Source organism: Sarcophilus harrisii, chromosome 6, assembly GCF_902635505.1.
Source record: "Sarcophilus harrisii chromosome 6, mSarHar1.11, whole genome shotgun sequence".
Classification (NCBI taxonomy): domain Eukaryota; kingdom Metazoa; phylum Chordata; class Mammalia; order Dasyuromorphia; family Dasyuridae; genus Sarcophilus; species Sarcophilus harrisii.
This window is the reverse complement of record NC_045431.1, coordinates 15,692,598-15,712,394: the sequence shown is the minus strand read 5'-3', so window position 1 is coordinate 15,712,394 and position 19,797 is coordinate 15,692,598. Positions and strand designations below refer to the sequence as shown.

Here is a 19,797-nt window from a genome sequence, read left to right as displayed (position 1 = left end):
TTTTTAGGACAAGTGTTTTTCCCTTGAGACATTTCACCTTTCCTTCTATTTTCTCATTCTTTTGTTTGTTTTACTGCTTTCTTATTTTTTCTTATTTATTTTTAATGCATAATGCTTTATGAATCATGTGAGGAGAGAAAAATTAGAACAAAAGGAGAAAACCTTGGGAGGGAAAAAAACCCAGAAAACAGACATGAACATAGCTTGTGTTGATTTGCATTCAATCTCCATACTTCTTTTTCTGGATGCAGATGGCATTTTCTATCCAAAGTCTATTAGGATTCTCTTGGATCACTGAACCACTAAGAAAGACCCAAGTCTTTCATAGTTGATCATCGCACTTTCTTTGCTGTTATTGTATACAATGTATTCCTGGTTCTGCTTGTTTCACTTAGCATCAGTACATGTAAATCTTTCTAGGTCTTTCTAAAATCAGCTTGTTCGTCATTTCTAAAGAACAATAATATTCCATTACCTTTATGTTCCATGTTTTATTATTTTCTTGATATTTGGTAAAGGCATCAGCTTCCATCTGATCCATTCTCATTTTTAAAAACTTATTTTTTTCAGTGAGGTTTTTATAACTTTTTTTTTACCAAACTATTCATTCTCTTTCCATATTTTCTTGTATTACTCTTCTTTTCATCTCCCAATTTTTACTGTGTCCCCTTTAATTGGTTTTTGAAATCATTTTTCACTTTTAAAAATTGCTTTAATGCGTCTATAAATTCTTGTTGGGCTTCTGTTTAATCTTCAATTTTTTAAGGCATTACTTGTAATTTTTTTCAAATGATTGCCTTCTTTTAAGTCTTTTGAGCTATCCTGACACAATAAAAGTTTTTTTTTATTAAATACACACAAACACATATGTATGTGTAATAGTAGAGTGTCCATCTTTTCTTTGTTTTCTTGTAGGTATACTTTTGTTCTCTGCATGCATTATTTTTAATTTATTCTTTTTTCCTCTCTCATCTCTCCCACTTCCCCCAAGCATAGTTATATTTATATAACGTATAGTTAAGCCCAGATATATTTAATAGATATATGCATACATACAGGAACACACCCACATCTCCAAACACACACATATATATTCACATTCATCCACAGATCCACACACTTATACACATATCTATATTCACACATACATAGAGCAACATGCATGCATATCTACATATATGCTCAGAAACACATATATATATATATATATATACACACACACACACACACACACACACACACACACACATACAGGCATTTAACCATACATAAACATGCATCTAAAACAATATTAATATAGCTGACATATATTGTAGATTTCTCTCTCACTTGAATCTGTAAATCTGACTTTGTCTAAGATCAATGATTATTAGCCATACTTTTATTTTCTAATAAAGTCTATTTGTTGTAATATTTGTATATATCTCTTCTTTCTCCAGCTGTTCTACTTTAATTCTGCTCCTTACCTTGCCTTTCTATAACTTTGCCTCCCCCACCCATAGCCCCTTCCTTGTCTTTTTACCCCACCCCTTTTCCCCCATCCCTCCTTCCCTCTTATTTTATAAATTTTGGAAGGTGCTATACTTGATATATATGTAGTATTGCCTGTTTAAACCATTCCCGATTTGAGTATGTTCACCCTAAAATGTGTATTAGTTCTGCTTATGGGAGATATCTGAAGAGCTTGAAATTTACAGACCTACTCTGCCATCTTCCCAGAGTCCTCCCCTATAACATTGGTTTTTAATAGTCACATTTTTAGTTGTTATTTGCTTATTTTTTCATCCTGCTTCTTGACCTTGAGCCTTAGAATTAGGCTCTGCTGACTACAATGGGAGAGGGATGGCAAGGTGTCTGGACAGAGGGACTTCTAAAGCTCTCTCGGGTTTATAAGTTTTTCAGTGTTTCCAAAGTGCTATAATGGAGAGAAATCTAGTCATGTCTCCTGGTCTGCATTCTGGTCCCAGGTATAGTGACTGAGATTATTCCTTTCTGTCCTTGAATTGAAACCTGGAATTGGGTAATGGGAGACAGAACTCCCAATGGAGCTAGATGCTGTGTCCAGTGCTAGTAAAGGGGTCCCCTAGACTCTCTTTCTGATCAGATGCTCATTCCATTTACCATGCCTGGGTTATGACAGCTCCTAGTATTGCTATCACCTAGAAGACCTACAGTCAGTGATGCTTCATTCTCCCAGCCAACTCCCACCACAGTGTCGTAGACCTCTGGTTGTCTCTTTTTTTCAAGCTTTCCTAGCCTGGAATAATGACTCATTATGATGTCAGTCCAACATCTTAACTATACCTCCATTTCATTATCTGCCATGTTTTATTATTTTCTTGATATTTGATAGAAGCATTAACTTCCATTTGGTTTTGATAAAATGTGGGAGCTATATGGAAGTGACATACTAAAAAGAGGCATCTCATAGAAATTCTCTCTATTCCAATTAATTCCAATTAATAGACCCACAATGTGAGTTTATTGCAGGGGTGAGAAATGTCCAGTCCAGGGGTAACATAAGACTTGGGAAATTATTTGGTCTGGCCCTGGCAAAGCAAATGCAAGCAGATGATGAGCTGAAAACTAGGTGCAATACCCTCCCACTGCTTGAGTTTTTAAGTTGATAATTTTACATGGGTTGTGAATGATGTAGATATCTAGACTCTGTCTCAATGTCATTCCTAATTACAATTGTTGGTTGTTCTTTGTTCTCAAAAAAGACCATGATATCAGGGGGATGATGCCATGGCATGCAAGTGAATTGGATTGAAGTGAGGAAGGGCCATACAAGATCACCTGCCTCACTTTCCCCTCCAGAGCCTGGGTCCTGTGGTCAGATATAGATCAGGATGACTGGAGATGGTCCAGGATGCCTTTTTAAGCCATTTTAAGCTAAGGTCTTCAACAGGTCTCAGTTTAACTAAGGTCAATTCCTGATTCTAAAGATGAAAGGCAAAAATGATGTGATCATTACTTCTTACAAGTTTTCTAACTTATTCTGATCATCTTATATGAATCAGCACCACCTGAAAACCAGTTCAGAAAATTAAATATTGATGATATTCCCTTCACAAGGGAAACAAAGATTCCCTTTGTTATTCAGCACTATTACCACCCCCAATGACCTGTTACCTATTCCCAGACTAGACCAGAGTCCTAGAATGTTTTGCTTTTTATGAGTCTAGAAGAATGAAATGTTAAAAGAGAATGAATTATACTAAAAATAAAACCATCGTCAACTGATAATGATTTATGATTAAGCTGAGTCAATCTGCACTTGAACAAGGTCCATTGGAAGAGGGAAAAGGGATCTGTGGAGCCATGTGAAGATTCTCTACTTTAAATCAAAGATGGTTATGACAGTGATGGAGAGAACATGGCTAGCAAACAAATGAGACAAGCTTCCTACCTTCGAAAATTATCTCTGTCTCCAGCCTGCATGAGGGCCACCATTGTATTGGTGACTGAAGTCCCAATATTGGCTCCCATGATAATTGGAATTGCTGCTCTTACTGACAACACTGTCAAACAGAAAAAAAAAGGTAAATGAGGAAGAAAAAATAGGGAAATTCACAGGAAAAAATGCTTAAACAAGTCAAAGAGTATATATATATATTTAAAAATTTGGGAAGGTTATGGAGTCAATCAGGACCAAGAATAGGAATACTTTCTACAAGACCCCCAACCAGTCAATTATCCAGTCTTTATCTGAAGATCTCCTGTGTGCAAGGAACAACACTACAGCTGAGACCAAGTGCCCCAAACTATAACCATGGCAGAGCAACTGGGGCTTTTCCCATAACAAGAAAATTAGGCCACTGTCGGCAATGCTTGGGGTGAAGCAACAGCTCTATACCCAGATTGCCTCTTCCTATTTCAGCAACTTAGAATTCTGTGTTCCAGGGGAATTATTCATCGTCTTCTCTCCTGCATAGACATACTCCAGAGAAGCTTGCTTTCTGACCCCACATCTGTCCACATCTGTCCCTTGAATTAGAGGGAAAATTGGCATGTGTCCATCCAAAAAAAAAAAAAAAAAAAAACTGGGGGCAGAGGATGAACCAGTCCTGGGATCTGGAGAGATCTGCTCCAAATCAAACCCATTTGAAAAATAAAGAAGCAATTTAAAAGGATCTTGTCTGAATTATCTCTGATAGAAAAAGAAATGCACTCAAACTGTACATCCAAGACATTGACTTAGACTCATCTGGGTTAAATATCAGACTGGGGGGAAAAAAGAAGAGAAAGGAGTCTTCACTGAGCTGCCTTCTCTCAAAACAGAGCTGCTCTAAGATTAGAACTCTTCAATTCCAGCAAGGAGAATTAAAGATTTCAGCCAAGGACATGCAGCCCTACTGTGCTAGGGCCAAATTTTCTAACTCTACTACGAGAATAAGTACAGGACATAGGATGGGTTTCAGAGACAGATTCAACCTGATGGAACCATGAAAAATCAGGAAGACAAAGATTAAAGGCCAGAGCAGGGTCTGAATAATGGCATGCATCTATAATTTGGAATGAAATCCTTTGAATGCACTCATGCTTGCCTAACTAACAAGTCTGGAGGATGGAGGAGTCAGGGCTAACTCACGTGAAGAGGACACCATGCTGACAATGATGGATGTAGAAGTACTGGAACTTTGCACCATGACCGTTACCAGGACACCGATCATCAGGCCAGCAATGGGGTTGTAAATTATTGAACCACCATAGAAAAGCATCCCAGCAGCTTTCCCTACAAAGATACAGAAGCTATTTATTTTTAAAAACACAATAAATAATATAAATTATAAAATAAATAAATAAGCATTGGTGCTGGGGAGGGGAGATGAGGGAAAGTATGAATCAAGAGACATCCATGTTTCTGGAATGGAGGAAAAGGTGAAATCTCTCATAATTTAAAAGAAGGGAGATTCCTTGTTGATTGGCTCTATGCTGAACCAGATCAATTAAAAGAAAAAAAGCTACCCATAAACCTCTGACCCTTTCTGATGTTGCTTCTCATACCTCCAACCAACTGGAAAGCGCTGCTGAGAATGTCCAAGGAACATACAAATAGGTAGAGTAATAGCAGTAGTAAAATCAATTTTAAGATCCCTTTACAGATAGAATTTATTTTCTCTGTAGCTTCTGTCTCTGGGGAAAAAAGATTGGGAAGGGGAAAAAGCATTTATTGAATACCTACTGTGTTATTAAACAGCAGTCCCTGGGCTAAGCATTATACAAATATTGCCTCATTTATTGTAGGTATGTGTGTATGGCTTCCCCTTAGGCAGGTATACACACACACACACACACACACACACACACACACTCATACTCATACACTCACATACACAGAGGATCTGGCATCTTGTGCAATCATGTCCTATCTCTTTCTAGCCAGGAGAAGGCAGGCTGGGGTTGTCAGCTTGAAGGATGCATGAGAAAATGCATTTGAAGAAGCAGCCATTAACTTGAAGTGGTCTCCAGATTTGCCCCACCCTTTTCTTTAAAAAAAGTCACATTGGTAGAGAAGCTTTTTGGTACCAAAAAAATTGAGGTCTGGAGGAGATGAAGAGCCATAAGCAAACCAGGCTGACCCATTGGCTTGCTAAGTGGAGCAGATAATAGGACCAGTCAGTTCCAGGTAGAGGGGTCCCAGATAATGACCAGCCCGAGCACTTAGTGCTCTCCAGAGGGCATTAGGGCTCATTTGGGGTCTTGGGCTTCACAGTAAAAATGACCGTTTTGCTTTTGTAAAGATTCTTTTGGCCCCAAATCTTCCTAATGAGGCTGGCCAGCCCTAGGAGGATTAGCCCTTAGGGGCTGTTAGTCCCGCCCCAGCCCCTCCCACAGCCCAGCCCACCTCATGGAGATTCAGAGCACCTGCCCCTTCTCACTGGCCCCAGGCTCCATGCTGGATGGCCCCTTTCATCCAGTATCCACCTTTCTGCCTTCCTTCCTTGTCCATAAGCCACACTTGCCTTCCACAGACCCAGTTCAGCAGCCAGGGGAGATAATCATTCATTCATTTATTTAACCAATAACCACTTTTTTACGAGCCAGCTGGGCAGAAAGCACTGTCCCAGGGGCTGGAGACCTGTAGAGACAAGCCAGATGTGTTCCTTGCCCTCACACGTTGTGATCTAACGGGATGAAAAATATGCCCAAATGGGAAACACTGTGCAGGAACATGAGAGGAAGAGAATGGAAGGAAAGAAGGAAGAAGTACCAGGAGAGCCACAATGCCCAGAGTGCTTTGAAACTGGCAGAACATTTCACATCTTTCATCTCATTTCATCCTCACATGAACCTTGTGAGACAAGTACTGCTATTATTCATTTTACAGCTAAGGAAACTGAGGCTGCAAGCCCCTGATTGACTGAACTAGGAAGTGTCTGAGGTCTATTCAAATTCAGTTATTTATGATTCCAGGTCCAGCATTCTATCCAGTGTAGCAGCTAGAGTGCCCCTTGTATTGTGCATGGAGGGGAGGAGTGAAGGTGCTTGTGCATCTCCTTCCCCACTTCAGATATGATGATCCCCAGAAATTCATGAGCTCATCCCAGAGTGCAAGACGGAGCTCTTGGGTTCTGACCATTTGCCAGAAGGTCGGCCCATCTGACACTCCCACGCTATGCATTTGCCCACTGTCTTGCCTCTTCCCTCCTGACTTTGTGGAGCTGCCACGGTCCCCAGCATAAGATTCATCTCACTCTCATTTGCTTTGGAGCACCCTGAGCACACAGTCATAAACACAGATACACTTAATCAATCATATTTGATGTTGGTGATGGTGATAATGAAATTCATCTTTAAGCCAGCACAATTTGGAAGTATGCCCCAAAGGCTATAAAACTGGCCATATACCATGACTAGGTCTGTATCTCAAAGAGATCACTAAAAAGGGAAAAGGAGCCACATGTACAAAAATAGTAATAGCAGTTCTTTTTGTAGTGGGACAGAATTGGAAAATGAAGGGATGCACATCACCTGGGGAATGGCTAAACAAATTGTGATATATGGATGGAATGGAATATGATTTTGCTATGAGAAATGATGAGCAGACAGGTTTCAGAAAAACCTGGAAAGAAATATATGAACTGATGCTGAGTGAAGTAAACAAAACAAGGAGATCATTGTGCAGAGTAATAGCAACATTGCGTGATGATCAGCTGTGATTGACTTAGCTCTTCTCAGTTTAACAGTCCCAGACAATTCCAAAAGAGTCCCAATGGAAAATTCTACCCATGTCCAGGAAAGAACTGTGGAGCCTGAACACAGATTGAAGCATAATATTTTCTTTTTTGTTGTTTTTTTCCCTTGTATTTTTCTTTTTTGTTCTGATTTTTCTTTCATAACATGACAAATATATTTAACATGATTGTACATGTATAATTTAGATCAGACTGCTTGCTGTCTTGGGAAATGGGAAGGAAAGTGGGGGGAAAATATGGAACACAAAATCTTATCAAAGTGAATGTTGAAAATTATATTTACATGCAATCGGAAAGTGATACACTCTTAAGTGGAGTGGAAAAGGGAAAAAAACCCAAATCCTTTTCCCTTAAAAAAAAAAAAATCTTTGGGATACAGAGCTAGTAATGGTATTGTTGGATCAAATTATATGCACAGTTTTATAGCCCTTTGGGCATAGTTCCAAATTGTTCTCCAGAATAGTTTGATTAGTTTACAACTCCACCAACAATGCATTAGTGCCAATGGAGTGTTACCAGACCTCAAAAATGGGTGGTGAAGGGTAGGAGGAGAGGCATTAAGGAAAAAACGCATGGCAACACCTATATAAGCTGATGCAATGTGAAATGAGAAGAACTAAGAGATGGTTGTATATAGTAACAGCAATATTGTAATGATGATCCATGACTTGGCTACTCTGATGATTACAATGATCCAAGATAACTCAAAGGAGTAATGATGAAAAAATGTAGTCCACCTCCAAAGAAAGAATTGATGAACTCTGAGTGCAACTTGAAGTATAATTTTTTTCACTTTATTTGTCTTGGGTTTTTTGGAAATATGGATAATATGGAAATGTGTTTTGCATGATTTCACAAGTATATTTGATATCATATTACTTGCCTTCCCAGTGGGTCAGGAAGGGAACATAAAGGAAGAAGAAAATCTGGAAATTAACATTTAAAAGGAGTGCTGTAAAAATAAATAATAAATTTTAAAAGGGAGCAGGAAGGGAAGAAGCAGGATAATGTAACATAGAGAAGGCTCACTTTGCTAGCACTAAAATCTTGGTTCAAATTCTGCTTTTCCACATTTTCCTCTGAGTATCCCAGATATCTCTCTAAAATAATAAGTTATAGATGAATTGTTAATTCATATTAAGAGAGCAAATTTCTATACCAAGAGTTTGCTCTGCCTCTGAAATCAGATTTGAACCAAAAATAAAAACATTAACATCATTTTAAAATAAGTTAATGAGACAGAAATACTATATCTTTGGTTTCTGTTAAGAACAACTCTTTTACATAGACTATTATAATGTTTTCAAGTCTTCCATCACATACTAGTTAATTACACTGTAAAACAGTATGAACTATCTGTAAGAATGAAATTACATGGGATTTGGATAAAGGAGGAAGAATCCAATGGTTCTCATTGATCATTGTCCCAAAGAATGGAAAACTAGAGACAAATGGAAAAAAGGAAATGGAAAACTATGAAGAATGTTACTTCAGAGTTTTAGACCAAGGCAAAAATTGAATTCAAGATCAACAATTATCCTCAATGAGAGATAGAAGAAGAAAGAAAGGTCTTACCTAAGAAACTCCTCCAGTCCTGCAATAGTACCAGGCTATCAAACTCTGTATACCCTTTGAAACAGCAGTGTTTCTACTGGGCTTATATCCCAAAGAGATCTTAAAGGAGAGAATGGGAGCCACATGTGCAAAAATGTTTGTGGCAGCCCTCTTTGTAGTGGCCAGAAACTGGAAACTGAGTGGATGCCCATCAGTTGGAGAATGGCTGAATAAGTTATGGTGTATGAATGTTATGGAACATTATTGTTCTATAACAAATGATCAGCAGGATGATTTCAGAAAGGCCTGGAGAGACTTACATGAACTGATGTTAAGTTAAATTAACAGAACTAGGAGACTGTTGTACATGGCAACAAGATTATACAATGATCAACTGATGGATTTGGCTCTTTCAATAATGAGATGATTCAGGCCAGTTCCAATGATCTTGTGATGAAGAGAGCCATCTACACCCAAATTGTGGGAACTAAGTGTGCATCACAAAATGGCATTTTCACTCTTTTTGTTGTTGTTTGCTTGCATTTTATTTTCTTTTGCATTTTTTTCCTTTTTGATTTTTCTTGTGCAGCAAGATAATTGTATTAATATGTATGTCTATATTGGATTTAACATATATTTTTACCATGTTTAACATATATTGTTTTACTTGTCATCTAAGTGGAGGGAGAGGGGGAATTGGAACACAAGGTATTGCAGGGTTCAGTGTTGAAAAAATTATCCATGCATATGTTTTAAAAATAAAAATCTTTAATATATATTTTAAAACTTTTTTCTTGTGGGTTTTAAAATCTGTTTTCTTTTGCAACATGGCTAATTTGGAAATATGTTTTGGTGACTGTACACAGTGCAAAAAGAGCAGAGACTAACAAAATAGAAACCCATCTGAAAGATATTCCCAAATGAAAACTCCCAAGACTATTGTGCTTAAATTCCCAAACTTCCAGGGACCATAGTTAGGATCACACAAGATTTAGTAGCTATTACATTAAAGGAGCAAAGGGCTTAGAATATGATATTCTGGAAGACAAAAGACCTGAGATTCCAACTAAGAATAATCTATGCAGAGATACTGAGTGTAATACTTCAAGGGAAAAATAGATATTTAATAAAATAAAAGACTTGAAAATATTTCTGATGAGGCCAGAGCTAATTTTTTTAATTGACCTTTTTTGAGATATGATAATTTGTTGATACAGATTTATAATAAGTGAGACATAATATTTCTGTATTTGTTTCTTATCTAATAGAGCACATCTAGATGTTCTTTCTTTTTAATAGTTTTTTTTCTGGTTATACAGTATATTAATTTTTAAATATACATTTCTCTATGAATTGTGTTAGGAGAGGAAAAAAACAGAAAAAAAGTGAACATAGCATGTATTGATTTATATTCAATCTCCATAGTTCTTTTTCTGGATGTAGATGGTGTTTTCTAGCCAAAGTTTATTGGGATTGTCTTGGGAAAAAAATTGACTTTCAAATACAAGACTTAGGAGACACATAAAAAGGTAAACATAAAAGAGAAATCATAAGGGACTCAAAAAGGTTAATCTATATACATTTCTATAGGGAAAGGTGATACATATGTCATCTAAGAATTTTATTATTATTAGGGCAGTTCGAAGAATTCTGCACGAAAGGAAGACAGAGTTCAGTCTATTATGTTGACATGGTATTAAAAAAAAAAAAGGATAGGCAAGAAAGTGGAATACGTTGGGAGAAAGGGAAAGGAAGAGCAAGAATGGGGGGAATTACCTCACATCAGAGAGACAGTCAAGGAAGAGTTTTCACAATGAAGAGAAAATAGTGAGAGAGCACAGGCAATGCTTGAAACTCACATTTAAATTATTTTAAAAGGGAAACACACACACACACACACAATTGGCAATAGACATCTATCTTACCCAACAAGAAAGTAGGAGGGAAAGGAAGAAAGGAAAGAGGAAGGTGATAAAAAGGAAGACAGATAAAAGTAGTGGTCTGAAGCAAAACAGACTTTAGAAAAGGGAGAGAATAAAAAGAAAGAGAGAAGGATAAACAGAAGAATATAGAATAGAAAGAAAAGCAGTCAGCTGTCATAACTGTGAGTGTGAATGGGATGAACTCACCCATAAATCAGAGGTGAATATCAGAATGAAAACTAGAAATCAGAACCCATCAATGAGTAGTATACAGGAAACACTCAAAACAGGAAGACAGTGTTAAAATATGGGTTTGAACTGAATCTATTATGTTTCAGTTGAAGTAAAAATGGCAGGGATAGCGATCATGATCTCAGCCAATGCCAAAGCCAAACCAGATATATTAAAAAGGGATAAGCAGCTACATTTTGCTTTTTTTTAAAGGAACCATAGACAATAAAGTATAAATTTATGTGCATCAAATGGCATAGCATCCAAATTCTTAAAGAAAAAGTTAAATGAATTACAGGAAGAAATAGAAAAACTATACTATACCTCTACTTTCCTGCCTCTGAGCTGAATAAATCTAAATATGAAATTAAATAATAAAAAAGTCAAGGAAATAAATTAGAATCCTAAAAAAGCTAAATATGATAAGAACTCAGGAGAAAACAGAATGGGACTGGACAGGGATAAGCCTTTTTTGTCAGCTAGACAAAAATTTACCATGTATTGGGGCATAATGTAGAAAAGCAGAAAAAATAATGCACCCTTTTCGGACCATAATGCAATAAAACTTACATTTAATATAGGGCCATGGAAGTACAGATTACAAACTAATAGAAAACTAAATAATCTACTTCTAATGAATGAATAAAACAACAAATCACAGAAATAACCAATAATTTCATTAAAGAGTGACAATCATCATTTCCTGGTTTTCTCCAGCTTTACTCAAATAGCATATGTGAAAGAATGAAGGTAGCAGATGGTGGGAATGGTCCAAGGCAGGTGCTTGGCTGATCATGAGAGGAGAGGATAGTTGAGAGTTTTCAAGTTCAAATTCAAGTTTAGTTCATCAGAGGCCAAGATGGAGAAGGAAGTAGAGTGTAGCTAGTGCATGAGTGATCACCTAGGAAAGAACTGAGGGGTGGGGAGTTTAATGAGGGTTGTGATGGGTTTGATTTCAAGGCAAAGGGAGAGGTAGAATGATGGCGTTGCAGAGTTCTTGAATGTGGAAGTGTTTTATTTGTGGATGATGGCAAGATCAAAGATATGACCTTCACATGTGGTAGAGTAACAGATCATTTGAAATGAGTAAACTGAGGAAATCTATGAGGTTAGGGTGTTGGAGAGACTATCATCATGTATGTTGAAATCCCTTAATATGAGGGTAGGAGTTGGGGAGAGGACAAAGCCTGTGAGCCAGACCCTGAACACATTAAGGAAACAAGGGACTCCTAGAGGTCTGTGGAGAACAGCTACTGAATTTTGGATGGAGTGGTAGATATGGACCAAATAAACCTCAGAGAAGTTATTGAGTGACCGAGAAAGAGAACCTGGAAATGACAATGGAAAGCAAGGAGTATTCTGACTTTCCCACCTTAATTAGTGAATGGGTTGAATGAGTGAACATGCAACCAGTGATGAAAGAAAGGCCAGGGAAGCTTTGTCATCAAGGGGAAAAGAGGTAGATCTCGCAATGGGAAAGGGAAAAATTTAAGGTGAAATTAAGTTTGTTACTTAGGGAGCTAGCATTCCAGAAGGCACAGTAGAAGGAGTGGGTAGCTTTAGAGTGGGACTTTGAGCTTCTGGTGAAGGGAAGTATAATGGAGGGAAGGGGAAAATGGAGAACTGAGTAAGTTTTCATTGTTCATAGAAGGATAGAATCAGGGTACAATTTCTTCAAGACTTTAGACAGTTTCAGAGTGAATGATCTGGCACATACACAGCAGGAACTTAATAAATGGTCTTTGGATTGGCTGTGCCCATAAAAGTTAAGAAAACTCTTCTTCCTTCTCTAAAGATTTTGTCTATCTCCCCAGGCTCTATCCTTAGATTGAGGTCTCCCATCAACCCAGGCGAAAGCCCTTGGGAGCAGCAGCATCCATCCCTTTCCATCTGTTGTGGTTCATCTTCCACCATATGCTTATGTCTTTATATTGGCATGATGGTGTTTCTGAGTGGCTCACTCAGTCTTTAGCTCCAGAGGTGGATTTAGACAAATTTCCACCTGGGAGCTTAGGCTGCCTTCTGCTGAATCTTGTGTTTACACTTTGAAGCATCAGTGAAGCTCTAGGCTTTTCATCAGCAATGTTTGGAACTCTTCCCTTTCAATAAATATCCCAAGTTTTCAAAAGAAAAAACAAGAGAGAGTGACAACAACAAAACAACATTCCAAAATTTGTGGGATGCAGCCAAAGCAGTACTTAGGGGAAAATTTATCTCTCTAAATGCATGTGTTAATTTTTTTAAAAAGAGCAGATCAATGAATTGGGCATAGTTAAAACTACTAGGAAAAAGAATACATTCCATATACCCAATTAAGAAGTGAAATGGAAATCCTGAAAATCAAAGAAAAGATTAATAAAACTGAAAGTTTTAAAAATAAAATATAAAACTAGGAACTGATTTTATGGAAAAACAATAAAATTGATTAACCACTGGGTAATTTGATTTTTTTTAAGAGAATCAGATTACTAGTATCAGAAATGAAAAGGGTAAATGCATGACCAATAATTACTAGTCACTTTGCCCAATTATAAACTAGTAAAACTAATGATCTACGTGAAATGAATAAATAATTACCAAAAAATGCACATCAGCTGAATTTTATACCAATATGGAATACAGGAAGTTCAGATACACAACAATAGCACCAACAAAAAAAATCATTTATTCTAAAGCTATTTTTAAATATACATATTTCTATCTTCTATGTGTGGCCTCTTAGGGTAAAATTTTAAACTTTCACTTTACTTTGCAAACCTCACATATGCAACCTATTATCAAGTCATTCCTTTTCTTTCTGGATTCACTTTTTTCCCCTTACATTCCCAATCCCAAATTCATAATTAAATCACTAATCCTGATCTTGGTCATTGTTTTACTGGATTTCTTTCATCTCTTTCTCATTGCCTTCTAAATTTAAATGTCTCATTCCACTATCAAACCCTTTTATATTAATCACCAGCTTAGCAAATGTCTTTTTGCTCAGTGTTGGCTCTTGCTCTGATGGTTCTCTATTCCTTTTCAAGATTAATCTCTACTTTAAACTTATCAATTATAGGCTACTTATAAACAAGTGATAAGTAGGACACCTGGCATCTTCAGAACAAAAGGTAAATGAAGGATGTTGCCACCAAACCAATCAATACCCTTTTCCAGGCCAATGTTCAGAAACCCTTCACTCAATCCAACAGACTTTTGTGGAATCCAACTGCTTTAGAACCTCCAGTTTCTAAATATATCCCACTTCCATCTAGCTCCAACAGATAACTAAAATCCCAGTTACCCGGAGATTGCTGAGCTAGTTTTAAGGTAGCACAAGCTGCTCAGGATTGTCATCTAACAGCACGAGGATGAGTGCAGGGGATACAGGGATGAGGGAATCTCAAACTCTACAACTGCTTCAGGACAGAATTATCTTCCCTTCAAGAAGAGACAAGAGTTCAAAGATGGAGCTATGAGGTGTGGCTGGGATGGGAAAGGAGGAAAGTTTTGGTATTAGTGTTAGAAGTTATTAATGGCCAATTTAGATCGCTAAAAATCCTAGAAAAGAAGTAACAGTATGTGCTGTCTCATTCCTAACTTTTTTTAAGGCAAACTAATGATCTTGCTCCTAAACTCTTTAAATAGATAATTGTCATCTTTGTTTATCTTCTAATAGTTCTCCTCTTTTCTTAGTTTTTAATATTTTCTATCTCCAGGACCTAAGGCACTTAGTTGGTGAGTTTTAGATAAATGATGACTGATTGATTCAGAGGCTAGCAAATTGCCTCCACTATGGAGTAGAATACTCTTTGGTATGGTCAGAAGTGTCAGAAGAATAGGGTAAACATTTTCAGTGCTATGAGATCTGCCTTTAATAAATCCTGATTTTTCTGACATGTTCGCCTCCCTCAGGATTTCTCACATTCTTGTCTCCCTTCCCTTCCCAAGGCACAGAGTTGTCTTCATTCTTAAAATGGCCAGGTGAGTCCCAAGTCAGGAAGACAGTAATCCACACTTTCCCCTAGCCTACTCCCTTTTTATGACACTTTATAACTTGAAACTTCTTCCATAGACAGTGAAAAGAGGACCAGAAAGAAAGAAGCAGCAGTGTGGAGACAATGGAAAGAACACACCTGCGGAAGACAGGCGATCCTAATTCAAATCTTCCCTCTTATGTTGATCATCAGGCTCATCTTGAGAGAATCACTTAATCACGATCAGTATCAGGCTTGTCAACTGTAAAAGGAGGGGATTAGGCTTGACTTCTGGGATTTTTACCAGCTCTTAACTCAGAACTGATTTGCAGTTCCAGAGAAAAGTTCTGCCAATAAAGGAGATGAGCAAGATTTGTCGGTGGATTTTAAATTTTTTATTTAATATTTATTTTCCCTGTTACATATAAAAACAATTTTTAACCCTACTAACCTCACTCCTGAAGCTTGGAGCTTCTACACCCTTCTGACATCCAAAGGGATCAACCCTTCCCATGTGCATATTCCCCCACAAAAACTGCCTCCCCACAAGCCTGACTCCTGGCCCACATCACTGCCCCATAGCTACTGAAAAGTGACAGCTCTATGACTCTCCATTCTTCAATTCAGAAAAGCCCCTCCTTCCAGGGAGAGCAAGAAGCCAACCATCAGTTTCCCCCCAAGCACTCTGAGCCCTCCTCCTTTTCTGGTGAATAACCCTTTGAGATCCTTGTGAGTGTGGGCACCATCTGTCTTAATGGGCAGCAGAGAGAAGAATTATATGGATGCCTATTAATCTGTACTTCTTTAATCTCAAGACCTAAAAACAAAAAGCTGAAATCTAGTGATTAAAAAAGGAGGTAAGTAGGTGACGCAGTTGATTGAAAACTGGGCCTAGATAGGAAGCCAACTTCCCGAATTCTAATGTAGCTCAGACACTAGCTTTGTGACCCTGGGCAAGTCACTTAATTCTGTTTGCCTCAGTTTCCTCATCGGTAAATTGAGTTGGAAAGGGAAATAGTACACCACCCTGCAGTATTTTTTTTTTTTACCACAAAACCCATAAATGGGGTGAAAGAAGGGTCAGATATGACAGAAAACGACTGGGCTAAAATTTTTAAGCCTTCCTTTGTGCTCCCCAGAAATGCGAGGATACCCCCTACATCCTCCATCTTCAGTATCTTTCCAAGAGATAGAGCTTAATAAAGAAAAAAAAAAACTTTGGGATGACTGTTAAAGAAAAGCCTTGTCCTACACTCCCAGGTCTCCCGTAGTAATCGGTCCTTTCCTTTCTCGCTGCCAAAGGCCAGCAGGTATGGCCGAGGCTGGCCGGGGTCAGCGGAAGGAGAGCGCCAAATGCGGCCCGCTGGGGCCCGGGCGGCCCAGCCCAAGCGGCCCAGCCCAAGCGGCCCAGCCCAAGCTTACCTGCGGGCGGCGGGATCTCTGTCCACGGTGCTTAAAGCGGTCCCGATGTGCGCTGGGAAGGGAGAGGGCTTCCCCGGCTGGACGGCGCAGAAAAGGGACGGGCGGGCAGCGGGGGCCGGCAGCCCAGGCAAGGGGCCCACGGGCTCTCACGCTCTCGTTCTCGGACACCAGGGTCCCTTCTCTTTCCAATCCTTAGCCCGACCAGAGGAGCCGTGAGCCCGATTCAGGCCACTGAGAGCTGTGGAGACCTCGGTGCCCTTCGGGGCCTCCCGAGTCTCCATGGAGGCCCAGGAACGTTCCTTGGGAAGAAGGGAAGGCGACTCCAAAGGAGTTTTTCTGTTCTGGCTTAATCCACTTGGAGGGACACTTTTTATAACCCGATTCGAAAAGGAATGGGTGAGAAGGCTGACTAATTGGGGCCCTCTGGACAAAAGCCAAGTTTCTGAAGCACTTTACAGACATGTAGGATCTCATTTGATTCTCACAATCTCAAGTGATAGTTGCTCTTATTATGTCCACTTTACACATGAAAAAACTGAGGCTGAAATAGGTTAAGTGACCAACCTAGGGTCATATATCTAAGTAAGTATCTAAGACAGGATTTGAACTCAGGAATTCCTGAATTCAAGTCTAGCACCCAGCTGTTGTATCTATTGGAAAGATTAGAATATAGAGGAAAATGTAGCAAAATAAAATGAATTTTCTTTTTCTGGCTGAGACAATTGGGGTTAATTGACTTGCTCAGAGTCACACAGCTAGGAAGTATTAAGTGTCTGAGGCCAGATTTGAATTCAGATCCTCCTGACTTCAGGGCTGATGCTCTATCTACTCCGCCACCTAACTGACCCTTAAAAATGAATTTTCTAACAATTAAAGGTATACACAAATAAAATGGCATGCTTTATAAAATAGTGAGTTTCCCATTATCACAAGTATTCAATCAAAGGCTCAAAAAGCAACTTTCAAAGATGTTAAAGAAGGGATACTTTTCTGGAGGAAGAAGGATGTTCTTAATTTTATTTTATTTTTGTCATAGACACTTTTAATATAGTTTTAAAATTAATTTATGTAATATTTTTTATTTTTCCCCAATTACATTTAAAACAATTTTTACATTTGTTTTTAAAACTTTGAATTCTAGATTCTCTCCTTTATCCTTATCCCTGACCCCCATTAAGAAAGTATAAGAAATTATGCAAAACATTTCCATAAAAGTCATGTTGTGAAAGAAAAACATACATCTCTCCCCCATCTTGAAAAAAAAGCTCAACAAAAATAAAGTTTGAGAGAGAGAGAGAGAGAGAGAGGAAAGAGAGAGAGAGAGAGAGAGAGAGAGAGAGAGAGAGAGAGAGAGAGAGAGAGAGAGAGAATGCTTCAATCGCTATTCAGACATAATCAGTTCTTTTTCTGGGAACAGATATATGTTTTCAACATAAATCCTTTAGAGTAGTTGTGGATCATTTGTATGGCTGGGAATAGCAAAGTCATTCACATCTGATCATCCTACAAGTTTGCTATTACTTCAGTGCATTTCACTTTGCTTGAGTGTGTGGAGGACTTTCCAGGGTTTTTTGAAAGCATCCCACTCATCATTTTTCATAGAGCAATAATATTCTATCATAATCACATATCACAATTTATTCAACCATTCCCCAATTGATGGGCATCCCCTCAGTTTCGAGTTTTTTGCTCTGAGAAAAGAGCTGCTCAAAATATTTTTGTAGGACCTATGGGTCCTTTTGCTTTCTTAAAAAATTTCTTCCAGGATTCATACCTAGTAGTGGTATTGTTAGGTCAAAGGATATATACATGATTTTATAGCCCTTTGGGGATAGTTCACATTTTTAAAAAGGGGATTCTTGTAGGGACTAGATGACTTATAATCTTTCTTCCAGCTCTGAAATTCTGTGATTCTAGTAGTAATGTAAACCTGCTTTGTCTGATGACTCAGTTACTTACAGGGCTCACAGTAGGTTAGCACAAGGTAAGTGCTTGACAAATATTCATTGAATGAATAAAGGAAGAAAGGATCCATTCATACCTTGGATCTCTTCAGATTTAGCACCGGCTTCAACAAAGAAATGAAAGTGTTCTCACAGGTTTATATGTTACCTTTAATTGATTTCAATTCAACAAAGAGTTACTAAGCACCAACTATATGCAAAGCCCTCCATTAGACGCTGGGGAAATGAAAGTAAAATGAAAAATGAAAGTAACTGAAAGTAAAATGAAATGAAAGTAAAAAAGGCCTTCCCTCAATGAGCTTACATTCTATTGAAATTCTGCTAAGAATTTTGACTAAAAAAAAAAAAAAAAACAAGCTTTTCTATTCTTTCACTGAAACTAGTTTCATGTTTCGCCACTGATTTTTCTCCAGTGGTTCTTACTCTGGGTCTGTGAATTTTAAAAACAAAATAAATTATTGGATCACCACATTTCAATGTAATTGATTTCTTTTGTAATTGTATGTGTTCTATCTTATATATTACAAATAATATTCTGAGAAAGGATCCATAGACTGCCAAAAAGGTCCATAAAACACATAAAGATTAAGAATCGCTGCTCTAGGGGGAAGCAAAATGGCAAAGTTTATAGAGTACTAGACCTGCAATCAAGAGAACGTGAGTTCAAATTTTATCTCAGATAATTCCTAAAATGCTGGGGTGGGGGGGGTGGGGGAGAGAAGGAGAGACAGAAGAGGAAACCAAGTGTGTGTCTGAGAAGTATGACAGGGACCATGCTGAGGAAGCCAAGGGCAAAGCCCCTATTGCCCCCAAAATACCCAAAACAAACCAAAAAAAATCACAATTCTAGGTAGAATATTATTGGACAAAGGCATTAGACTAGAAGGCAGAAGAACAGAATTCCATTTTAGCTCTGCTACATACCATGGGACCTCACGCAGTTTTTTCATCTGTGATGCTGAGTTCCTTCATCTATAAAATCAGAGGACTGGACAAGATCTATGAAGCCCCTCCCTCCCTTCCTCCCTTCCTCCCTTCCTCCCTCCCTCCCTTCTTCCTTCCTTCCTTCCTTCCTTCCTTCCTTCCTTCCTTCCTTCCTTCCTTCCTTCCTTCCATCTCTCTCTCTCTTTCTTTTTTCTTTCTTTTAGGAGTAGACTGGATCATCTGTAAAGCCCCTTCCTTCCTTCTGTCTCTCTGTCTCTCCCTTTCTTTCTTTTTTCTTTCTGTCTTTCAACAAAATTCATAAAATAATGTGTATTTAAAATAAAGAAACTTTTAAAAGTAATGATATGTCTGAGTTTAATCACTCCAGCTTTATCTATCTGTTAGCTGAAATGGAGATGTTTGAATTAGGTAGTTGCATTCCTGTTCATTTATAATAAAGACTAAGTCCTCTTCAAAATAATAAACAAAATAAAGGAATATATTATATCATCTCTGAAGTTTCTTTTTTTCTTTCTTTCCTTCCTTCCTTCCTTCCTTCCTTCCTTCCTTCCTTCCTTCCTTCCTTCCTCTAAATGTCAATCTCTGTGCACATTTAAAACTA

The 19,797-nt window shown here is 38.1% G+C and overlaps 1 protein-coding gene and 1 long non-coding RNA gene across 2 annotated transcripts in view; one reads left to right on the top strand and one right to left on the bottom strand.

The window, feature by feature from the left end:
- LOC100928317 (sodium-dependent phosphate transport protein 2B-like) overlaps window positions 1-14,075 on the bottom strand; it is a 33,375-nt gene extending 19,300 nt beyond the window's left edge. Inside the window, exons 1-4 of the mRNA XM_031941864.1 lie at window positions 13,999-14,075; window positions 5,011-5,139; window positions 4,595-4,738; window positions 3,413-3,524 (exon numbers count right to left, since the gene is read on the bottom strand). Of these exons, the coding sequence (XP_031797724.1) occupies window positions 3,413-3,524; window positions 4,595-4,738; window positions 5,011-5,139; window positions 13,999-14,005 (392 nt within the window). The 5' untranslated portion in view covers window positions 14,006-14,075. The remainder of the gene's footprint in view (window positions 1-3,412; window positions 3,525-4,594; window positions 4,739-5,010; window positions 5,140-13,998) is intronic.
- A 48-nt stretch (window positions 14,076-14,123) lies between these two features.
- On the top strand, window positions 14,124-15,237 carry LOC100928577. Its single transcript, XR_001121301.2, has 2 exons — window positions 14,124-14,368; window positions 14,964-15,237. It is a non-coding gene; the product is annotated as an uncharacterized LOC100928577 (long non-coding RNA).
- The last annotated feature ends 4,560 nt before the right edge of the window (window positions 15,238-19,797 follow it).